The sequence below is a fragment of the Schistocerca cancellata genome, chromosome 10, assembly GCF_023864275.1.
Source record: "Schistocerca cancellata isolate TAMUIC-IGC-003103 chromosome 10, iqSchCanc2.1, whole genome shotgun sequence".
NCBI classification, from domain to species: Eukaryota; Metazoa; Arthropoda; class Insecta; order Orthoptera; family Acrididae; genus Schistocerca; species Schistocerca cancellata.
Window position 1 is genome coordinate 70,655,793 of NC_064635.1, and position 24,160 is coordinate 70,679,952.

At 44.5% G+C, this 24,160-nt stretch overlaps 1 protein-coding gene across 1 annotated transcript in view; it reads left to right on the plus strand.

Moving 5' to 3' along the window:
- The window catches only part of LOC126106123 (snake venom serine protease CL2-like), an 86,879-nt gene that overhangs the window by 35,200 nt on the left and 27,519 nt on the right, over positions 1 to 24,160 (plus strand). Inside the window, exon 3 of the mRNA XM_049912368.1 lies at positions 7,116 to 7,317. Coding sequence (XP_049768325.1) covers positions 7,116 to 7,317 — 202 coding nt within the window. The remainder of the gene's footprint in view (positions 1 to 7,115; positions 7,318 to 24,160) is intronic.

The following is a 24,160-nucleotide window of genomic DNA, read 5'->3' on the forward strand; positions in this document are numbered from 1 at the left end:
CACGCGTGCATGACTAGCTTGCCCGAGCAACGGCTAGTCCTATCGTGTTTACTCACGTCGGCGCTGGTCCGTGGCAGCGTAAACAGCGCACGTCCGCGCACCTCGCCAGTCGCGAGTACACTGACTACTTGACCACGACGACTTCTTAGGGCCGGCACCTTCGCACGCAGATCAGTTACATATCAGACGCGTAAATTTTCTCTTGCAAATTTCTTGGAATTGCCAGAGTAGTACACCATACTACTTGCACTTTCATCTACATCTACATGATTGCTCTGCTATTCACAATTAAGTGCCTGGCAGAGGGTTCAATGAACCACCTTCAAGCTGTCTCTCTACCGTACCACTCTCGAACGGCGCGCAGGAAAAGCGAGCACTTAAATTTTTCTGTGCGAACCCTGATTTCTCTTATTTCAAATGGTTCAAATGGCTCTGAGCACTATGGGACTTAACATCTATAGTCATCAGTCCCCTAGAACTTAGAACTACTTAAACCTAACTAACCTAAGGACAGCACACAACACCCAGCCATCACGAGGCAGAGAAAATTCCTGACCCCGCCGGGAATCGAACCCGGGAACCCGGGCGTGGGAAGCGAGAACGCTACCGCACGACCACGAGATGCGGGCACTCTCTTATTTCATCGTGATGATCATTTCTTCCTATGTGGGTGGGTGCCAAGAGAATGTTTTCGCAATCGGAGGAGAAAACTGGTGATTGTAATTTCATGAGAAGATCCCGTCGCAACGAAAAATGATTGCCAGTCCAATTCACGTATCATGTCTGTGACATTATCTCCCCTATTTCGCCATAATACAAAACGAGCTGTCCTTCTTTGTACTTTTTCGAAGTCATCCGTCAGTCCCACCTGATGGGGATCCCACACCGCCCAGAAATACTCCAGAATAGGGCGGACAATCGTGGTGTAAGCAGTCTCTTTAGTAGACCTGATGCGCATTCTAAGTGTTCTGCCAGTGAATCGCAGTCTTTGGTTTGCTCTACCCACAACATTATCTATGTTATCGTTCCAATTGAGGTTATTTGTAATTGCAATCCCTAAGTATTTGGTTGAATTTACAGCCATCAGATTGCCGGCCGCGGTGGTCTAGCGATTGTAGGCGCTCAGTCCGGAACCGGGGGACTGCTACGGTCGCAGGTTCGAATCCTGCCTCGGGCATGGATGTGTGTGATGTCCTTAGGTTAGTTAGGTTTAAGTAGTTCTATGTTCTAGGGGACTGATGACCACAGATGTTAAGTCCCATAGTGCTTGGAGCCAGCCATCAGATTTGTGTGACTTGTCGCGTAATCGAAATTTAGCTCATTTCTTTTAGTACTCATGTGAATAACTTCACACTTTTCCTTATTCAGGGTCAATTGCCACTTTTCGCACCATACAGATACCTTATCTAAATCATTTTGCAAGTCGTTTTGATCATCTGATGACTTTACAAGACGATAAATGACAGCATGATCTGCAAACAATCTAAGACGGCTACTCAGATTGTCTCCCTTATCGTGAATATACATCAGGAACAGTAGAGGACCTGTAACACCTCCTTGGGGAACGCCGCATATTGCATTTGTTTTACTCGATGACTTTCCGTTTATTACTACGAACTGTGACCTTTCTGACAGGAAATCACGAATCCAGTCGCACAACTGAGACGATATTACATAGGCTCGCAGTTTGGTTGGAAGACGCTTGTGAGGAACGGAGTCGAAAGCTTTCTTGAAATCTAAAAATACGGAATCAATTTGACATCCCCTTTCGATAGCACTCATTACTTCATGTGTATAAAGAGCTGGTTGTGTTTCGGAGGAACGATATTTTCTGAATCTGTGCTGACTATGTGTCAATAAATCGTTTTCTTCGAGGTACTTCTTAATGTTCGAATAGAGTATATATTCCAAAACCTTACTCCAAATCGACGTTAGTGATATGGGCCGGTAATTCAGTGGATTACTCCTACCTCCCTTTTTGGGTATTGGTGTGACCTGAGTAATTTTCCAGTCTTTAGGTAAGGATCTTTCTGTGAGCGAGCGGTTGTATATAATTGCTAAATATGGAGCTACTGTATCAGCATACTCTGAGAGGAACCTGACCGGTATACACCCTGGACCGGAAATCTTGTCTTTATTAAGTGATTTAAGCTGCTTTGCGACATCGAGGATATCTACTTCTATGCTTCTCATCTTGGCAATTGTTCTTGATTGGAATTCAGGAATATTTACTTCGTCTTCTTTGGTGAAGGAGTTTTCGGAAAACCGTGTTTAATAACTCTGCTTTAGTAGCACGGTCATCAATGACTTCACCGTTGTTATCGCGCAGTGAATGTATTGATTGCGTCTTGCCACTGGTGTACTTTATGTATGACAAGAATCTCTTTGCGTTTTCTGCCAGATTCAGAGACAGAATTTCTTTGTGGAAATTATTAAAAGCATCTCGTACCAAAGCACGCGCTATATTTCGAACTTATCCAAAACTTTGCCAATCTTGGGGATTTTGCGTTCTTTAAAATTTGGCGTGAATGTTTCGTTGCTTCTGCAACAGCGGTCTGGCCCCTTTTGTGCACCATGGGGGATCTGTACCACCACTTACTCATTCATGTGCTATATATCTCTCAATTGCCGACGATACTACGTCTTCGAAATCATTCCACATCTTTTGTGCACTTACAGCATCAAATCGCAAGGAGTAGAGACTGTCTCTTAAAAAGTCGTTAAGAGGATTTTTATCAGCTTTTCTAAATAGATCTACTTTGCGTTTCTTTTTTATTGTTGTGGGTGTTACGGTATTCAGCCCAGCAGCAACTGCCTTGTGGTCGCTAATCCCTGTATCCGTCATGATAGTCCCTATTTGTCCAGGATTATTTGTTGCTAAGAGGTCAAGTATGCTTTCGATTCCAGTTACGCTTTGAGTGGGTTCATGAACTAACTGTTCAAAATAATTTTCTGAGACAGCGTTAAGTACAATTTTGGATGACGTTTTTTGCCTGCCGCCGGCTTTAAACGCTGTTCAGCAACTATATCTCCTGAGTCGGGGGGTCGATAAATAATAGTTTAGTCCGATTGTCAAGTATAACCTCTACCCATACTATTTCGTAGGAACTACCTACTTGAATTTCACTACAAGGCAAACTACTTCTGACAGTAATAAATGCTCCACCACTAACTGCATTTAATCTATCCTTCCTGAATACTGTTAGGTCGCCTGAAAAAATTTCTGCTGTACTCTTTTCCAGCTTTAGCCAGCTTTCCGTACCTATAACTGTTTGAGCATCAGTGCTTTCTATTATGGCTTGGAGCTCTGGTTCTTTCCCAACACAGCTGCGACAATTTACAACTACAGTACTAATTGTTGCTATAACCATCTAACTGTGTTTTACCCGCCCAGTTCTTTCCACACAGCCCCCGCTACCCGTGTAACCGCTTCCTGTATGTAGTGGACTTCTCACCAATTAAGCGGAACCTGGAAACCCACCACCCAATGGCGCAAGTCAAGGAATCTGCAGCCTACACGCTCACAGAACAGCCTGAGCCTCTGATTCAGACCCTCCACTCGGCTCTGCATCAAAGGACCACAGTCGGTTCTATCGACGATGCTGCAGATGGTGAGATCCGCCTTAATCTCACAAGCAAGACTGGCAGTCTTTACCATTTCCACTAGCCGCCCGAAACCAGCAGAATCTCCTCTAATCCTAACCGACACACGTCATTGGTACTGAAACGAGCCACCACCTGCAGTTGGCTGCGCCCCATACTCTTCACGGCATCCAGAAGCAGCCTTTCCACACCCGGAATGCAGGAAGATCTGCAGCGGATAGGCACTTGGTGCAGGGAGTGGCAACTGAACCTTAACATAGACAAATGTAATGTATTGCGAATACATAGAAAGAAGGATCCTTTATTGTATGATTATATGAGAGCGGAACAAACACTGGTAGCAGTTACTTCTGTAAAATATCTGGGAGTATGCGTGCGGAACGATTTGAAGTGGAATGATCATATAAAATTAATTGTTAGTAAGGTGGGTACCAGGTTGAGATTCATTGGGAGAGTCCTTAGAAAATGTAGTCCATCAACAAAGGAGGTGGCTTACAAAATACTCGTTCGACCTATACTTGAGTATTGCTCATCAGTGTGGGATCCGTACCAGATCGGGTTGACGGAGGAGGTAGAGAAGATCCAAAGAAGAGCGGCGCGTTTCGTCACAGCGTTATTTGGTAACCGTGATAGCGTTACGGAGATGTTTAGCAAACTCGAGTGGCAGACTCTGCAAGAGAGGCGCTCTGCATCGCGGTGTAGCTTGCTGTCCAGGTTTCGAGAGGGTGCGTTTCTGGATGAGGTATCGAATATATTGCTTCCCCCTACTTATACCTCCCGAGGAGATCACGAATGTAAAATTAGAGAGACTCGAGCGCGCACGGAGACTTTCCGGCAGTCGTTCTTCCCGCGAACCATACGCGACTGGAACAGAAAAGGGAGGTAATGACAGTGGCACGTAAAGTGCCCTCCGCCACACACCGTTGGGTGGCTTGCGGAGTATAAATGTAGATGTAGATGTAGATGTAGAATGACTCCTCCCGCAATGCGCACGGAGTGCACACTGGCTTCCCTCGCCTCCTTGGCAGCCATGTTCCTAAGGGGCCCCATTACGCGCCTAGCGTTGGAGCTCCCAACTACCAGCAAACCCACCCTTTGTGAATGCCCAGACCTTGTGGGCCGAAAAGCTTCCTCTGGAGTAGGGTGGACGACTGCATCCGGCTCAGAGACATCGTCATCCATAGATAACGCCCGAAACCTGTTCGTCAAACGAACTGGGGAGGCCCTACAATTGGCTCCTCAGAAAGTTTTTTGCTGTCTGCCAGACTTTGGAATGATCTCGCTCTCGACCGCAGGTGAGGGGTCAACCTCAGTGCAGGCAGTAACTGAGCAGCCACAGCAGTGGGCCTATCGGGGGACATGTGGGACTTGCTCGACGTCCTCGCATCCCCACGTCCGAACCCCCACAGTGATGCTTCTTGGCAGCAGCCTCAAGCTGTGTGACAGAAGGCAGCACAGTCTGGAGCTGTGACCGAAGGGTCGCCAACTCAGCTCGCATCTGTATACAGCAATTGCAGTTCCTATCCATTACTGCAGTCGCTACTATTTGAAGCTCATAAAAATATGCAACAAACGAAAGGTGTACTCGACTTATTAGAAGCAGGAATTCGAAGTGCTCTCTCACTAATGGTCTAAACGACTCTGAGCTGCACTAACTAAAACAAACAGAAGCCTACACAATACGAGGGCGATAACAATAGCAGTATTGTACACTACGCTGTTGTTAAAATAAAAGCTTGTGTCTAGTAAGCACTCGAACACTCAAGAAACTACAAAAATAATCTAGTAACTACAAAGGTATCTGTAAATAAGTCGCTTCTGTTGGAAGCTCGTAAAAATATGCAACAAACGAAAGGTGTACTCGCCTTATTAGCAGCAGGAACACGAGGTGCCCTGTCTCTGGCGGTCTATCTGACACATTGCGTTGTTTTAATAGTCTACTAAAGGATTACAAAGTTTGATCCCATAATCAGGACCTCGCCTCGTAAGACTTAAAACTTTGATTAAAGTTTATTAAGTTAGTTTTATGGAGCAGTATGGACTGAAGAAAAGGTACCAGGTGATCAAAAATTCAGTATAAATTTGAAAACTGAATAAATCACGGAATAATGTAGATAGAGAGGTAAAAATTGACACACAAGCTTGGAATGACATGGGGTTTTATTAGAACCAAAAAAATCCAAAAGTTCAAAAAATGTCCGACAGATGGCGCTTCATCTGATAAGAATAGCAATAATTAGCATAAAAAAATAAGACAAAGCAAAGATGATGTTTTTTACAGGAAATGCTCAATATGTCCACAATCATTCCTCAACAATAGCCGTAGTCGAGGAATAATGTTGTGAACAGCACTGTAAAGCATGTCCGGAGTGATGGTGAGGCATTGGTGTCGGATGTTGTCTTTCAGCATCTCTAGAGATGTCGGTCGATCACGATACACTTGCGACTTCAGGTAACCCCAAAACCAATAATCGCACGGACTGAGGTCTGAGGACCTGGGAGGCCAAGCATGACGAAAGTGGCGGCTGAGCACACCATCATCACCAAACGACGCGCGCAAGAGATCTTTCACGCGTCTAGCAATACTTTGTTCTCTTTTTTTGTTCTAATAAAACCCCATGTCATTCCAAGCATGTGTGCCAATTTTTACCTCTCTATCTACATTATTCCGTGGTTTATTAAGTTTTCAAATTTATACTGACTTTTTGATCACCCGGTATAATCGGTAGTATTGAAAATGGTTCAAATGGCTCTGAGCGCTATGGGACTTAACATCCGTGGTCATCAGTCCCCTAGAACTTAAAACTACTTAAACCTAACTAACCTAAGGACATCACACACATCCATGCCCGAGGCAGGATTAGGACCTGCGACCGTAGCAGTCACGCGGTTCCGGACCGAGCGCCTAGAACCGCTAGACCACCGCGGCCGGCTGGGGAGTACTGAGGAAAGTATGTTGTGCCAGTACTTCATTGTAGACAACTGCATCATCTGCAAAAATTCTGAGGTTTACATTAATATTCTCGCCAATATCTTTAATAAACGACATGAACAGTAAGGGTCCCAGTACCCTTCCCTGGGACATACCAGAATCTGCTTCTACTTTTGTGAGTGCATCTCCATCGCAATTAAAGTGTTCTGCCATGCCTACCAAAAATCCTGGACCCTTTCACGGTCGGCCGCCGTGGCCGAGCGGTTCTAGGCGCCTCAGTCCGGAACTGCGCTGCTGCTACAGTCGCAGGTTTGAATCGTGCCTTGGGAATGGATGTGTGTGATGTCCTTAGGTTCAAGTAGTTCTAAGTCTAGGGGACTGATGACCTCAGATGTTAAGTCCCATAGTGCTTGGAGCTATTTGAACCGTTTTGGATCGTTTCACTAATTTTGTTTTTATCGCTGGTGTGGTCCCGAGTCAAATGTCGACTGGAGACAGCTTTTGTTTGAGTTGATCTGTGTTGCGATAATTGACACTCTGCTATTCTGGTATTTGTGAGGGCACTACTGACGTTGCACAGGCACGGCCTTCCTGGGCGGTACCAAGTACCAGTCGATGGCGGACGTGCGGCAGCCGGAGGTGGTGGTGGCGCTGGTCAGCGACATCCGCGTCTTCAGTGGTTCCGACCTCCACCTGGACCACGACGTGGCGATCGGCAAGCTGTCGAGGAAGTGCGAGCCAAATGCCAACATCAACCACGCCGCACTCACCTCGGTCACCAAGTACGTACAGTTCACAGCCAGGCCGCGTAACAGTGTTCCATTTTTTTTGTTTATTTATTTGTAACATGCTCCATTACAATACAGGGTGTTTGGAAAAGAACTCCCTTGTTTTAAGTACAAATTTGATGGAGAAATTAATGAATAAATAAGTACATATCATGAAAGAGAATTCAAATTTGTTTACTGTTAGTAGACGTCAACATGGGATCCATTTCTAGAATGAAATTTTCACTCTACAGCGGAGTGTGCGCTGATATGAAACTTCTCCGCAGATTAAAACTGTGTGCCGGACCGACACTCGAACTCGGGACCTTTGCCTTTCGCGGGCAAGCGCTCTACCACCGAGCTACCCAAGCACGACTCACGCCCCGTCCTCACAGCTTTAATTCCGCCAGTACCTCGTCTCCTACCTTCCAAACTTCACAGAAGCTCTCCTGCAAACCTTGCAGAACTAGCACTCCTGAGAGAAAGGATATTGTGGAGACAAGGCTTAGCCCCAGCCTGGGGGATGTTTCTAGAATGAAATTTTCACTGTACAGCGGAGTGTGCACGCGAAAGGCAAAGGTCCCGAGTTCGAGTCTCGGTCCGGCACACAGTTTTAATCTGCCAGGAAGTTTCATATCAGCGCACACTCCGCTGTAGAGTGAAAATTTCATTCTAGAAACATCGCCCAGGCTGTGGCTAAGCCATGTCTCCGCAATATCCTTTCTTCCAGGAGTGCTAGTTCTGCAAGGTTCGCAGGAGAGCTTCTGTGAAGTTTGGAAGGTGGGAGACGAGGTACTGGCGGAATTAAAGCTGTGAGGAAGGGGCGTGAGTCGTGCTTGGGTAGCTCAGTCGGTAGAGCGCTTGCCCGCGAAAGGCAAAGGTCCCGAGTTCGAGTCTGGGTCCGGCACACAGTTTTAATCCGCCAGGAAGTTTCATATCAGCGCACACTCCGCTGTAGAGTGAAAATTTCATTTTAGAAACATCGCCCAGGCTGTGGCTAAGCCATGTCTCCGCAATATCCTTTCTTCCAGGAGTGCTAGTTCTGCAAGGTTCGCAGGAGAGCTTCTGTTAAGTTTGGAAGGTAGGAGACGAGGTACTGGCGGAATTAAAGCTGTGAGGACGGGGCGTGAGTCGTGCTTGGGTAGCTCAGTCGCTAGAGCGCTTGCCCGCGAAAGGCAAAGGGCCCAAGTTCGAGTCTCGGCTCGGAATACAGTTTTAATCTGCCAAGAAGTTTCATGGGATCCATTTGTTGCTCTGCACAGGTCGAGACGGTATTCCACTTCTCGCGACCTATTCACCAACATGTTAGGTGTAACACCTGCGACGATTCTTTCCCGTAAATAATTGATGTATCTGGTCTTTTCACAGTACACAACATCTTTTATGTGGCCCCAAAAGGAAGAGGCCAGTGTGGGTAGATCAGGGTTTCGTGGTGGGCAAATATTGGGCCAGCACTGCCTATCCACCTTCCTGGAAAGCGAGTGTCAAGAGCCGCACGCAGATGATTACTGTAATGAGGCGGGGGGCCACCTTGTTGTAAAAACACAAACCTCTTTGCCGCCTCAATATCGTCCATTTGGGGAAAGACGTACTCTGTCAATATGTCACAGTAAACTTCCCTGTTTATTGTTTTTTCTACATAAATGAAAGGACCAATCACTCGATCTTCCATCAAACTGCACCAGACATTAGCTTTGTCAGAGACACGTTTATGCTGAATAACTTCGTGTGGATGCTCTACCCTCCAAATTCTGCAGTTATGACGATTAACTGTTGCACTAACGTGAAATGTAGCATCAGAAAAGAGAATCTTTTTCAAAAAATTTATATCATCACCAGTTCTGTGTAGAAAGTCTACAGCAAACTCATACCTTTCGAGTTTATCAGTAGCTTTTATTTCATGTAACAGCTGAATTTGTAGACGCACAACTTAAGTCTTTTACGCACAGCATCATACACAGAACCTTTAGGCACTCCTAATTGTGGACTACATCTGGCCAATGACTTCTTTTGGCTCTGAACACACGAAACACGGATCTGTTCAACATTTTCAGAAGTTCTCGGTCTACCTGGTGATTTTGTTTTTAAAACACTACCGGTTCCCTTGAAAGACTTTAGCCAATGACGTATAGTTTTTGCAGTAGGTTGTTCACCACCATTGTTGTTGTTGTGGTCTTTAGTCCTGAGACTGGTTTGATGCAGCTCTCCATGCTACTCTATCCAGTGCAAGCTTCTTCATCTGCCAGTACCTACTGCAGCCTACATCCTTCTGAATCTGCTTAGTGTATTCATCTCTTGGTCTCCCTCTACGATTTTTACCCTCCACACTGCCCTCCGATGCTAAATTTTTGATCCCTTGATGCCTCAGAACATGTCCTACCAATCGGTCCCTTCTTCTTGTCAAGTTGTGCCACAAACTCCCCTTTTCCCCAATTCTATTCAATACCTCCTCTTAGTTATGTGATCTACCCATCTTATCTTCAGCATTCTTCTGTAGCACCACATTTCGAAAGTTTCTATTCTCTTCTTGTATAAACTATTTATCGTCCAAGTTTCACTTCCATACATGGCTACACCTCCCCCCATGAACCATGGACCTTGCCGTTGGTGGGGAGGCTTGCGTGCCTCAACGATACAGATAGCCGTACCGTGGGTGCAACCACAACGGAGGGGTATCTGTTGAGAGGCCAGACAAACGTGTGGTTCCTGAAGAGGGGCAGCAGCCTTTTCAATAGTTGCAGGGGCAACAGTCTGGATGATTGACTGATCTGGCCTTGTAACATTAACCAAAACGGCCTTGCTGTTTTGGTACTGCGAACGGCTGAAAGGAAGGGGAAACTACAGCCGTAATTTTTCCCGAGGGCATGCAGCTTTACTGTATGGTTAAATGATGATGGCGGCCTCTTGGGTAAAATATTCCGGAGGTAAAATAGTCCCCCATTCGGATCTCTGGGCGGGGACTACTCAAGAGGACGTCGTTATCAAGAGAAAGAAAACTGGCATTCTACGGATCGGAGCGTGGAATGTCAGATCCCTTAATCGGGCAGGTAGGTTAGAAAATTTAAAAAGGGAAATGGATAGGTTAAAGTTAGATATAGTGTGAATTAGTGAAGTTCGGTGGCAGGAGGAACAAGACTTTTGGTCAGGTGAATACAGAGTTATAAATACAAAATCAAATAGGGATAATGCAGGAGTAGGTTTAATAATGAATAAAAAAGTAGGAGTGCGGGTAAGCTACTACAAACAGCATAGTGAACGTATTATAGTGGCAAAGATAGACACGAAGCCCATGCCTACTACAGTAGTACAAGTTTACATGCCAACTAGCTCTGCAGATGACGAAGAAATTGAACAAATGTATGATGAGATAAAAGAAATTATTCATATAGTGAAGGGAGACGAAAATTTAATAGTCATGGGTGACTGGAATTCGACAGTAGGAAAAGGGAGAGAAGGAACAGTAGGTGAATATGGATTGGGGCTAAGAAACGAAAGAGGAAGCCGTCTGTTAGAATTTTGCACAGAGCATAACTTAATCATAGCTAACACTTGGTTCAAGAATCATAAAAGAAGGTTGTATACACGGAAGAATCCTGGACATACTAAAAGGTATCGGATAGATTATATAATGGTAAGACAGAGATTTAGGAACCAGGTTTTAAATTGTAGGACATTTCCAAGGGCAGATGTGGTCTCTGACCACAATCTATTGGTTGTGAACTGTAGATTAAAACTGAAGAAATTGCAAAAAGGTGGGAATTTAAGGAGATGGGACCTAGATAAACTGACTGAACCAGAGGTTGTACAGAGTTTCAGGGACAGCATAAGCGAACAATTGACAGGAATGGGGGAAAGAAATACAGTAGAAGAAGAATGGGTAGCTCTGAGGGATGAAGTAGTGAAGGCAGCAGAGGATCAAGTAGGTAAAAAGACGAGGGCTAGTAGAAATCCTTGGGTAACAGAAGAAATATTGAATTTAATTGATGAAAGGAGAAAATATAAAAATACAGTAAATGAAGCAGGCACAAAAGGAATACAAAAGTCTCAAAAATGAGATCGACAGGAAGTGCAAAATGGCTAAGCAGGCATGGCTAGAGGACAAATGTAAGGATGTAGAGGCTTATCTTACTAAGGGTAAGATAGATACTGCCTACAGGAAAATTAAAGAGACCTTTGGAGAAAAGAGAACCACTCGCATGAATATCAAGAGCTCAAATGGAAACCCAGTGCTAAGCAAAGAGGGGAAAGCAGAAAGATGGAAGGAGTATATAGAGGGTCTATACAAGGGCAATGTACTTGAGGACAATATTATGGAAATGGAAGAGGATGTAGATGAAGGTGAAATGGGAGATACGATACTGCGTGAAGAGTTTGACAGAGCACTGAAAGACCTGAGTCGAAACAAGGCCCTGGGAGTAGACAACATTCCATTAGAACTACTGACGGCCTTGGGAGAGCCAGTCCTGACAAAACTCTACCGTCTGGCGAGCGAGATGTGCGAGACAGGCGAAATACCCGCAGACTTCAAGAAGAATATAATAATTCCAATCCCAAAGAAAGCAGGTGTTGACAGATGTGAAAATTACCGAACTATCAGTTTAATAAGTCACGGCTGCAAAATACTAACGCGAATTCTTTACAGACGAATGGAAAAACTGGTAGAAGCCGACCTCGGGGAAGACCAGTTTGGATTCCTTAGAAATGTTGGAACACGTGAGGCAATACTGACCTTACGACTTCTCTTAGAAGAAAGATTAAGGAAAGGCAAACCTACGTTTCTAGTATTTTTAGACTTAGAGAAAGCTTTTGACAATGTTGACTGGAATACTCTCTTTCAAATTCTAAAGGTGGCAGGGGTAAAATACAGGGAGCGAAAGGCTATTTACAATTTGTACAGAAACCAGATGGCAGTTATAAGAGTCGAGGGGCATGAAAGGGAAGCAGTGGTTGGGAAGGGAGTGAGACAGGGTTGTAGCCTCTCCCCGATGTTATTCAATCTGTATATTGAGCAAGCAGCAAAGGAAACAAAAGAAAAATTCGGAGTAGGTATTAAAATCCATGCAGAAGAAATAAAAAATTTGAGGTTCGCCGATGACATTGTAATTCTGTCAGCGACAGTAAAGGACTTGGAAGAGCAGTTGAATGGAATGGACAGTGTCTTGAAAGGAGGATTTAAGATGGACATCAACAAAAGCAAAACGAGGATAATGGAATGTAGTCGAATTAATTCGGGTGATGCTGAGGGAATTAGATTAGGAAATGAGACACTTAAAGTAGTAAAGGAGTTTTGCTATTTGGGGAGCAAAATAACTGATGATGGTCGAAGTAGAGAGGATATAAAATGTATACTGGCAATGGCAAGGAAAGCGTTTCTGAAGAAGAGAAATTTGTTAACATCGAGTATAGATTTAAGTGTCAGAAAGTCGTTTTTGAAAGTATTTGTATGGAGTGTAGCCATGTACGGAAGTGAATCATGGACAATAAAAAATTTGGACAAGAGAATAGAAACTTTCGAAATGTGGTGCTACAGAAGAATGCTGAAGATTAGATGGGTGGATCACGTAACTAATGAGGAGGTATTGAATAGGATTGGGGAGAAGAGAAGTTTGTGGCACAACTTGACTAGAAGAAGGGAGCGGTTGGTAGGACATGTTCTGAGGCATCACCAGTTTAGTATTGGAGGACAGCGTGGAGGGTAAAGATCGTAGAGGGAGACCAAGGGATGAATACACTAAGCAGATTCAGAAGTATGTAGGTTGCAGTAGGTACTGGGAGATGAAGAAGCTTGCACAGGATTGATTAGTATGGAGAGCTGCAACAAACCAGTCTCAGGACTGAACACCACAACAACAACAACAACATGGCTACAGTCCATACAAATACTTTCAGAAACGACTTCCTGACACTTAAATCTATACTCGATGTTAACAAATTTTTCTTCTTCAGAAACGCTTTCCTTGCCACTGCCAGTCTACATTTTATGTCCTCTCTACTTCGACCATCATCAGTTATTTTGCTCCCCAAATAGCAAAACTCCTTTACTACTTTAAGTGTCTCATTTCCTACTCTAATTCCCTCAGCATCACCCGACTTAATTCGACTACATTCCATTATCCTCGTTCTGCTTTCGTTGATGTTCATCTTATACTCTCCTTTCAAGACACTGTCCATTCCGTACAACCGCTCTTCCAAGTCCTTTGCTGTCTCCGACAGAATTACAATGTCATTGGCGAACCTCAAAGTTTTTATTTCTTCTGCGTGGATTTTAATACCTACTCCGAACTTTTCTTTTGTTTCCTTCACCACCATACTAACGTTTAAAATTACGAGGTGCTATTCAAAATTTTCGGGGCTTGTGCTGCCATCTGTTGAAAATCTTAGTTTTGGACTAATGGTCACCGTCACCCTCGAAGTACATGCATGTACACACCAGTCCCAGCGCTTCTGCCACTGGTCAGACGTTTTCTGGAAGTCCTGTTCTTTGAGGGTGTTTATCACCACCAGCGATGCTTCCTGAATCCTCTCTAGGGTGTCGAACCGACAGCCTTTCAACTTGAGTTTCAGTTTTGGGAATAGCGCGAAGTCGCAAGGTGCCAAATCTGGCGAGTACGGTGGGTGGGGTACAACCGCCATGTTGCTTTTTGCCATATAGATTCTGGTGAGCAAGGACGCGTGACAGGCCGCGTTGCCGTGATGCAGCAGCCAGTTCCCTCGACGCCAAAGTTCGGACCGTCGCCGCTGCACGTTTTCACGGAGCCGTCGCAAAACGCCACAGTAGTGCGCGGAATTCACTGTTTGGTTGGGTGGGACGAATTCTTTGTGCACAGTTCCCTTGGTGTCAAAGAAAACTATGATCATGCTCTTCACTTTGCTCTTCGCCTTCTCGCTTTTTTGGATTTTGGAGAGCCCGGGCTTTTCCACTGGGACGATTGTTGCGGATTATGGTCGAGGTCCGGTGTGCCGGCCGGTCTGTGGATGGTTTTACGCATCAATAATTTGTATGTTCAATTGTAACCTCCCCGTGAAAATTTATGAAGGACAATGACAATAATAACGTGTGCCATATGTTGACTTCCCACAAAAGTGAATAATTAAAATGAGCCAAGCGTAACCTCCTTGCAGAATTAAAGAATAATAATGGCCCAAATGTAAACTCGCCACAAAATTAATGTTAAGAAATGAAGATTGCTCATTAAACCCACAATAATGTTAATTAGATAATGAACCATGAACTGTAACATCTCAACACAAATAATTAAACCTGACAAATTTTATAGGTACAGCAGCGCTGACCTACGGCCCTGTGAAATGATTAAACCTGATAAATTCTTACTTCAGTAAAACTCCATCTGCTCTTATTTTTTGCATAGCTTCGTGCAATGCTGGCGTATATTTAATTCTGATTCTTGGAGGAAATGCATTGCAAATATTCTTTGAATTGAAATGAATCTTTTACTTCAAAAGGGTGGAAAAATTCTTTAAATTGAAATGATTACTTTCTTTAAAAGATTTACTTTATAAAAAAAATTATTATTGGGGCATCTCTTGAACAAATTAATTACAATTAACATATGTTATTAGATGAGCGCAATGCTGCTTCATTACCTTCGATAACAATATACCTCGTCCTGAACCGTGACCAGAGATGGAGGGAGAGCACGCCGCCGACGCATGGCGACGCCCGCTCAGTACAACCGTCCACTCGCTACAACTACTGCCGACAGAGTGCAACTCGCAACTGCTCTTGCCGACTCGCAACATGCTACTACTTTCGTCTCGCGCGCGCTACTGCTACTGTCGCCCGCGCTCTACTACTACTGTCTCCCGCGCGGTCAAGCGCAGACTAGCAACGATAAATAACTCTCTGGTCAGAGATTCTGTCATGCCTCGCCATCGCTGGTAATGAATACATATGAAACGTACGCGTTTCACAATACAATAAAAATATTAAATGTTGTTAATTTTTTCTTCCCTTCGAACTATGAAATTTAATTTCCGCTTCATCCACGTTCGGGAATATATTACATTAAATGAAACTAAACGAGAAGTACAGTACTTACTTCAACATTATGATGTAGGTTCCAGGATAGATTAATCTGTTAAATCACACAATTTTCCCCATTTTTGGGTTTATATTATTAATCATCAAGCCAACCTTGACAAAGGATAAAAACAAAACCGCAAGACTGACAAACTCATGCTCTCTCTTTCGTCACCACATTCATCCATACACGGATTTTAAACAATTAGTTCAATATTTACATTAATAAATCTACATCTCTACATCTATATCCATACTCCGCAAGCCACCTGACGGTGTGTGGCGGAGGGTACCCTGAGTACCTCTATCGGTTCTCCCTTCCATTCCAGTCACGTATTGTTCGTGGAAAGGAGGATTGTCGGTATGCTTCTGTGTGGGCTCTAATCTCTCTGATTTTATCCTCATGGTCTCTTCGCGAGATATACGTAGGAGGGAGCCATATACTGCTTGACTCTTCCGTGAAGGTATGTTCTCGAAACTTTAACAAAAGCCCGTACCGAGCTACTGAGCGTCCCTCCTGCAGAGTCTTCCACTACAGTTTATCTATCATCTCCGTAACGCTTTCGCGATTATTAAATGATCCTGTAACGAAGCGCGCTGCTCTCCGTTGGATCTTCTCTATCTCTTCTATCAACCCTATCTGGTACGGATCCCACACTGCTGAGCAGTATTCAAGCAGTGGGCGAACAAGTGTACTTTAACCTACTTCCTTTGTTTTCGGATTGCATTTCCTTAGCATTCTTCCAATGAACCTCAGTCTGGCATCTGCTTTACCGACGATCAACTTTATATGATCATTCCATTTTAAATCGCTCCTAATGCGTACTCTCAGATAATTTATGGAATTAACTGCTTCCAGTTGCTGACCTGCTATTTTGTAGCTAAATGATAAGGGATCTATCTTTCTATGTATTCGCAGCACATTACACTTGTCTACATTGAGATTCAATTGCCATTCCCTGCACCATGCGCCAATTCGCTGCAGATCCTCCTGCTTTTCAGTACAATTTTCCATTGTTACAACCTCTCTATACACCACAGCATCATCTGCAAAAAGCCTCAGTGAACTTCCAATGTCATCCACAAGGTCATTTATGTAATAATCAGTTACACTTGATTTTTCTTCTCAATTTCAACGTTTATATTTTATTTCACAAAGAAGATTTTCTTTATGTCTGTCGTCTTAAATTATCTCTGAATTATTTCACAAAATGGTAGTTATAATGCCGAAAATCGGTATTTCGTACATTTGTTTTAATTCTCATGTAGCATTAATCTATATGGATAATGTTGGGTTTCAGCACACTGGTCCATATGTATTCAATAATTTATAATTGAACTAAAGTCGTGAACTTATTTCGTTCACTTAGCTTAAGCGATCGAGTATCTAGTAGTAATGTGATTATCTGACTACACAACATCGCATTAAAACACCAAACGTCTCAACACAAAAATTTAGATTTTGAAATATGCATGTACGGAGTGCTTCACTAAACATCGGTATTATAATGTTACATATCCCATACTACCAAAATGTTCGTAGACGTACAGAAAGTAAACATCCCACGTTGAACTACCTACTCTAGTTCTGTCAACGTTTTTATAGGGCAAGTTTTTCCTCTGTGTACAAACTCTAGGGTTTGGTCGATAACAGGATACGGAACAAAACAGATCTAATGAATTTATATCCGGAAATGCATCGTTTCCGTGCTACAGACGATTTATTAAATCATACTTTGCTACAGAGACTACGGTCTAATATGCGCTGCCTCATGCTGCCACAGTTGCAGTATCCATGGTTTCCTCCGAGAGGGTGGTACTGTTCCTCACATGTCATGCCTTCCCCTGCCATAGTACTCTACATCTACATCTACATTTATACTCCGCAAGCCACCCAACGGTGTGTGGCGCAGGGCACTTTACGTGCCACTGTCATTACCTCCCTTTCCTGTTCCAGTCGCGTATGGTTCGCGGGAAGAACGACTGCCGGAAAGCCTCCGTGCGCGCTCGAATCTGTCTAATTTTACATTCGTGATCTCCTCGGGAGGTATAAGTAGGGGGAAGCAATATATTCGATACCTCATCCAGAAACGCACCCTCTCGAAACCTGGACAGCAAGCTACACCGCGATGCAGAGCGCCTCTCTTGCAGAGTCTGCCACTCGAGTTTGCTAAACATCTCCGTAACGCTATCACGGCTACCAAATAACCCTGTGACGAAACGCGCCGCTCTTCTTTGGATCTTCTCTACCTCCTCTGTCAACCCGACCTGGTACGTATCCCACACTGATGAAAAATACTCAAGTATAGGTCGAACGAGTGTTTTGTTAAGCCACATCCTTTGTTGTTGGACTACATTTTCTAAGGACTCTCCCAATGAATCTCAACCTGGCACCCGCATTACCAACAATTAATTTTATATGGTTATTCCACTTCAAATCGTTCCGCACGCATACTCCCAGATATTTTACAGAAGTAACTGCTACCAGTGTTTGTTCCGCTGTCATATAATCATACAATAAAGGATCCTTCTTTGTATGTATTCGCAATACATTACATTTGTCTATGTTAAGGGTCAGTTGCCACTCCCTGCACCAAGTGCCTATCCGCTGCAGGTCTTCCTGCATTTCACTGCAATTTTCTAATGTTGAAACTTCTCTGTATACTATAGCATCATCCGTGAAAAGCCGCATGGAACTTCCGACACTATCTACTAGGTCATTTTTATATATTGTGAAAAGCAATGGTCCCATAACACTCCCCTGTGGCACGCTAGAGGTTACTTTAACGTCTGTAGACGTCTCTCCATGGAGAACAACATGCTGTGTTCTGTTTGATAAAAACTCTTCAATCCAGCCACACAGCTGGTCTCATATTCCGTAGTCTCTTACTTTGTTTATCAGACGACAGTGCGGAACTGTATCGAACGCCTTCCGGAGGTCAAGGAAAATGGCATCTACCTGGGAGCCTGTAACTAATATTTTCTGGGTCTCATGAACAAATAAAGCGAGTTGGGTCTCACACGATCGCTGTTTCCGGAATCCATGTTGATTCCTACAGAGTAGATTCTGGGTTTCCAGAAATGACATGATATTCGAGCAAAAAACATGTTCTAAAATTCTACAACAGATCGATGTCAGAGATATACAGGGTGTTTCAAAAATGACCGGTATATTTGAAACGGCAATAAAAACTAAACGAGCAGCGATAGAAATACACCGTTTGTTGCAATATGCTTGGGACAACAGTACATTTTCAGGCAGACAAACTTTCGAAATTACAGTAGTTACAATTTTCAACAACAGATGGCGCTGCGGTCTGGGAAACTCTATAGTACGATATTTTCCACATATCCACCATGCGTAGCAATAATATGGCGTAGTCTCTGAATGAAATTACCCGAAACCTTTGACAACGTGTCTGGCGGAATGGCTTCACATGCAGATGAGATGTACTGCTTCAGCTGTTCAGTTGTTTCTGGATTCTGGCGGTACACCTGGTCTTTCAAGTGTCCCCACAGAAAGAAGTCACAGGGGTTCATGTCTGGCGAATAGGGAGGCCAATCCACGCCGCCTCCTGTATGTTTCGGATAGCCCAAAGCAATCACACGATCATCGAAATATTCATTCAGAAAATTAAAGACGTCGGCCCTCCGATGTGGCCGGGCACCATCTTGCATAAACCACGAGGTGTTCGCAGTGTCGTTTAAGGCAGTTTGTACCGCCACAAATTCACGAAGAATGTCCAGATAGAGTGATGCAGTAATCGTTTCGGATCTGAAAAATGGGCCAATGATTCCTTTGGAAGAAATGGCGGCCCAGACCAGTACTTTTTGAGGATGCAGGGACGATGGGACTGCAACACGGGGCTTTTCGGTTCCCCATATGCGCCAGTTTTGTTTATTGACGATGCCGTCCAGGTAAAAATAAGCTTCGTCAGTAAACCAAATGCTGCCCACATGCATATCGCCGTGATCAATCCTGTGCACTATATCGTTAGCGAATGTCTCTCGTGCAGCAATGGTAGCGGCGCTGAGGGGTTGCCGCGTTTGAATTTTGTATGGATAGAGGTGTAAACTCTGGCGCTTGAGACGATACGTGGACGTTGACGTCATTTGGACCGCAGCTGCAACATGACGAACGGAAACCCGAGGCCGCTGTGGGATCACCTGCTGCACTAGCTGCGCGTTGCCCTCTGTGGTTGCAGTACGCGGTCGCCCTACCTTTCCAGCACGTTCATCCGTCACGTTCCCAGTCTGTTGAAATTTTTCAAACAGATCCTTTATTGTATCGCTTTTCGGTCCTTTGGTTACATTAAACCTCCGTTGAAAACTTCGTCTTGTTGCAACAACACTGTGTTCTAGGCGGTGGAATTCCAACACCAGAAAAATCCTCTGTTCTAAGGAATAAACCATGTTGTCTACAGCACACTTGCACGCTGTGAACAGCACACGCTTACAGCAGAAAGACGACGTACAGAATGGCGCACCCACAGACTGCGTTGTCTTTTATATCTTTCACATCACTTGCAGCGCCATCTGTTGTTGAAAATTGTACCTACTGTAATTTCGAAAGTTTGTCCGCCTGAAAATGTACTGTTGTCCCAAGCATATTGCAACAAACGGTGTATTTCTATCGCTGCTCGTTTAGTTTTTATTGCCGTTTCAAATATACCGGTCATTTTTGAAACACCATGTAGGTCTATAGTTTTGCGCATGTGCTCGACGACCCTTCTTGAAGACTGGGACTACCTGTGCTCTTTTCCAATCATTTGGAACCTTCCGTTCCTCTAGAGACTTGCGGTACACGGCTGTTAGAAGGGGGGCAAGTTCTTTCTCGTACATCAGATTGGTAATTGGTAATTGGTAATGTTGTCTCCGATTCACTTCTCTTGCTGACTCACCTTGCATTGGATGTGATACAGCTTTGTACACAATGGTTCTGTATTCGAATCGAGAGCTTCCCGACATGGAGAGGCAAATGGCAACAGGAGGCGGGTAGCAAGGTTATATTGGGAGACCTATCCCCGTCGACAACAATAACTGCATTTAGTGTTTGCAACAGTGTTTCGCCCTTTGTTCGAGACAAGGTCGGTTCAGAGAGTAGGAAATTATGAAGGACGTACGGGAAATGTTGGGAGACCACACTTGGAGGTAAGTGTGATTAATGCTGTGGAAGGCGACAGCCGTGTCAGTACAAGGCAGTTAGCCTGCCAGTACAGGGTAAGCCAGACGACCGTGTGGAACATTCTCCGTGACGATTGTAGCTAACCTTATCACTTAAAGCGTGTGCAGGGCTTAGTAGCGACAGAATTTCCACATCGGGAGCAGTATTGTCATTGGTTTCTTCACCAGGCAACCAAGATCCGGGGATTTGTGTCGTCCATCCTATTCACAGATGAGGCCGCCTTTATGCGGGGTGATATCTTCAACTTTCATAACAGTCATCTTTGGGATAGTAATCAGAATCACCATAGTATGGTGACGGGGAATCATCAGCATCGGTGCAGCAGGAATGTGTGGGCTGGGATAATTCGCTACGGTCGCAGGTTCGAATCCTGCCTCGGGCATGGATGTGTGTGATGTCCTTAGGTTGGTTAGGTTTAAGTAGTTCTAAGTTCTAGGGGACTGATGACCACAACAGTTAAGTCCCATAGTGCTCAGAGCCATTTGACCCATTTGGGATAATTGGCGACCGTATATTGGGACCAGTCTACCTTTCTCATCGCCTAACAGACCGGAACTATCGGCGTTCCTAACGGGTGACTTTGCCTCCACTGGTGTAAGAAGTATCCATTGATGATTCGAAGGGTTATGTGGCTCCTACATGACGGTACTCCAGCCCGCTTCGCCATTAACGTTCGGTCGCATCTTAGTCGTGTTTTCCCTGGTCGATGGATTGGACGAGGGGGCCTGCTCGTTCACCGGATCGCAACCTGTGCGATTTCTGGTTATGAGACCATCTCATAAGTATCGTGCATGCAGCTCCCATTCCAGATGTGGAGACATTGGAACAGCGTATTCATGCTGTGTTTGATACTGGATGCAGCCTGGCCGATGTGAACGTGTGAGACAGAGCACGCTACGACGCAAGCGTTGAGGCACATGGAAACCATTTTCAGCACATACTGTGACTGTGGCTGCATGTACAGCGCGTATTAGACCACAGTCTTTGTAACAATGTATGACTGAATAAATGGTCTCTAGCGTGGCAACCATGCATTTTCGGACATGTTCCGTATGTTCTCATCAATCAGTCTCTTAGAATTTGTACACGGTGGAATAAGTCAGCCTCCATAATTTCATAACTGCAGAAACTACTGGCCATTAAAAATGCTACACCAAGAAGAAATGCAGATGATAAACGGGTATTCATTGGACAAAGATATTATACTACAACTGACATGTGATTACATTTTCACGCAATTTTGGTGCATCGATCCTGAGAAATCAGAACCCAGAACAACCCCCTCTGGCCGTAATAACGGCCTTCATACGCTGGGGCATTGAGTCAAACAGAGCTTGGATGGCGGGTACAGGTACAGCTGCCCGTGCAGCTTCAACAAAATACCACAGTTCATCAAGAGTAGTGACTGGCGTGTTGTGACGAGCCAGTTGCTCGGCCACCATCGACCAGACGTTTTCAGTTGGTGAGAGATCTGGAGAATGTGCTGGCCAGGGCAGCAATCGAACATTTTCTGTATCCAGAAAGGCCCGTATAATGCTACATGCGGTCGTGCATTATCCTGCTGAAATGTAGGGTTTCGCAGGGATCGAGTGAAGGGTCGAGCCACGGGTCGTAACACATCTGAAATGTAACGTCAATGCGAACAAGAGGTGACCGAGACGTGTAACCAATGGCCCCCATTCCATCACGCCGGGTGATACGCCAGTATGGCGATGACGAATACACGCTTCCAATGAACGTTGACCGCGATGTCGCCAAACACGGATGCAACCATCCTGATACTGTAAACAGAACCTGGATTCATCCGAAAAAATTACGTTGTGCCATTCGTGCACCCAGGTTCGTCGTTGAAAACACCATCGCAGGCGCTCCTGATTGTGATGCAGCGTCAAGGGTAACTGCAGCCACGGCCTCCGAGCTGATAGTCAGTGCTGCTGCAAACGTCGTCGAGCTGTTCGTGCAGATGGTTGTTGTCTTGCAGATGTCCCCATCTGTTGACTCAGGGATCGAGACGTGCCTGCACTATCCGTGAGGATAAGATGGCTGTCATCTCGACTGCTAGTGATACGAGGCCGTTGGAATCCAGCACGGCGTTCCGTATTACCCTCCTGAACCCACCGATTCCTTATTCTGTTAACAGTCATTGGATTTTGACCAACGCGAGCAGCAATGTCGCGATACGATAAACCGCAATCGCGATAGGCTACAACCCGACCTGCATCAAAGTCGGAATCGTGATGGTACGCATTTCTCCTCCTTACACGAGGCATCACAACAACGTTTCACCAGGTAACGCCGGTCAACTGCTGTTTGTGTATGAGAAATCGGTTGGAAACTTTCCTCATGTCAGCACGTTGTAGGTGTCGTCACCGGCGGCAACCTTGTGTGAATGCTCTGAAAAGCTAATCATTTGCATATCACAGCACCTTCTTCCTGTCGGTCAAATTTCGCGTCTGTAGCACGTCATCTTCGTGGTGTAACAATTTTAATGGCCAGTAGTGTAGTAGCAGATAAATTTCATTATTCGTGGTATTGCTGTCTCGTTGGCTAAAGTGTCGGTTCCTGTTTATGCTTTCCAGTTAGTAAGTCCAAGGTTTTTTTGTTTCAATATAAGTCGCTGGAATGTTTCTGCTTTTTGACATCAACAGTATTTATTCATAACTTCTTGACATTTTCTACAACACCACTTGTAAAGTAAATGCCTCGTGCAACATTTCAACACAACATGAGGAACTTGATAGCTACATTAACCAATCTGAGCTGCGCGGAGTGGCCGCTCGGTCTGAGGCGCCATGTCGCGGACTGCGGGGCTCCTCCCGCCGGAGGTTCTAGTCCTATCTCGAGCATGGGTGGGTGTGTTGTTCTTAGCGTAAGTTAGTTTAAGTAGTGTGTAAGTCTAGGGACCGATGAGCCCAGCAGTTTACTCCCTTAGGAATTCACACAATTTGAACATTTTGATCAATCTGAAACTATTGTGGCACTTTTGGTGCCTAAAATTTTTATAAATATTACATACATAGCTTCCAGATGTTTCTAGAAGAGCCGATAGGGTGGCCGAGCGGTTCTAAGCGCTACAATCTGGAACCGCGCGACTGCTCTACGGTCGCAGGTTCGAATCCTGCCTCGGGCATGGATGTGTGTGATGTCCTTAGGTTAGTTAGGTTTAAGTAGTTCTAAGTTCTAGGGGTCTGATGACCTTAGAAGTTAAGTCCCATAGTGCTCAGAGCCTTCTAGAAGAGGATGTAGTTCAAATGATTTTATTATGACTGTCTTAATTGAAATTACTTTTGAGGTATAATTTACATAATGTTTTCAGGAAATATTTATATAAAGGTTTATGCGCCTGATAATTAATAATGAAGTTTGTAAATTTCGACACTGTGAGAATTATCAGCTTCCGGTCTTTGTATAATTGCCGATTCAATTATCGATAATAAAATTAGAAAGATAAAAAAATGAAACCAGAAATTCTGATTGCATGATTAAGCATAATAACGTTAGTTTCACCGTAAAGTAGTTATTGACTTATTTTAGTTAACAGTTGCGATTACTAGTTTTCAGCCGGCCGCTGTGGCCAAGCGGTTCCAGGCGCTTCAGTCCGGAACCGCGTGACTGCTACGGTCGCAGGTTCG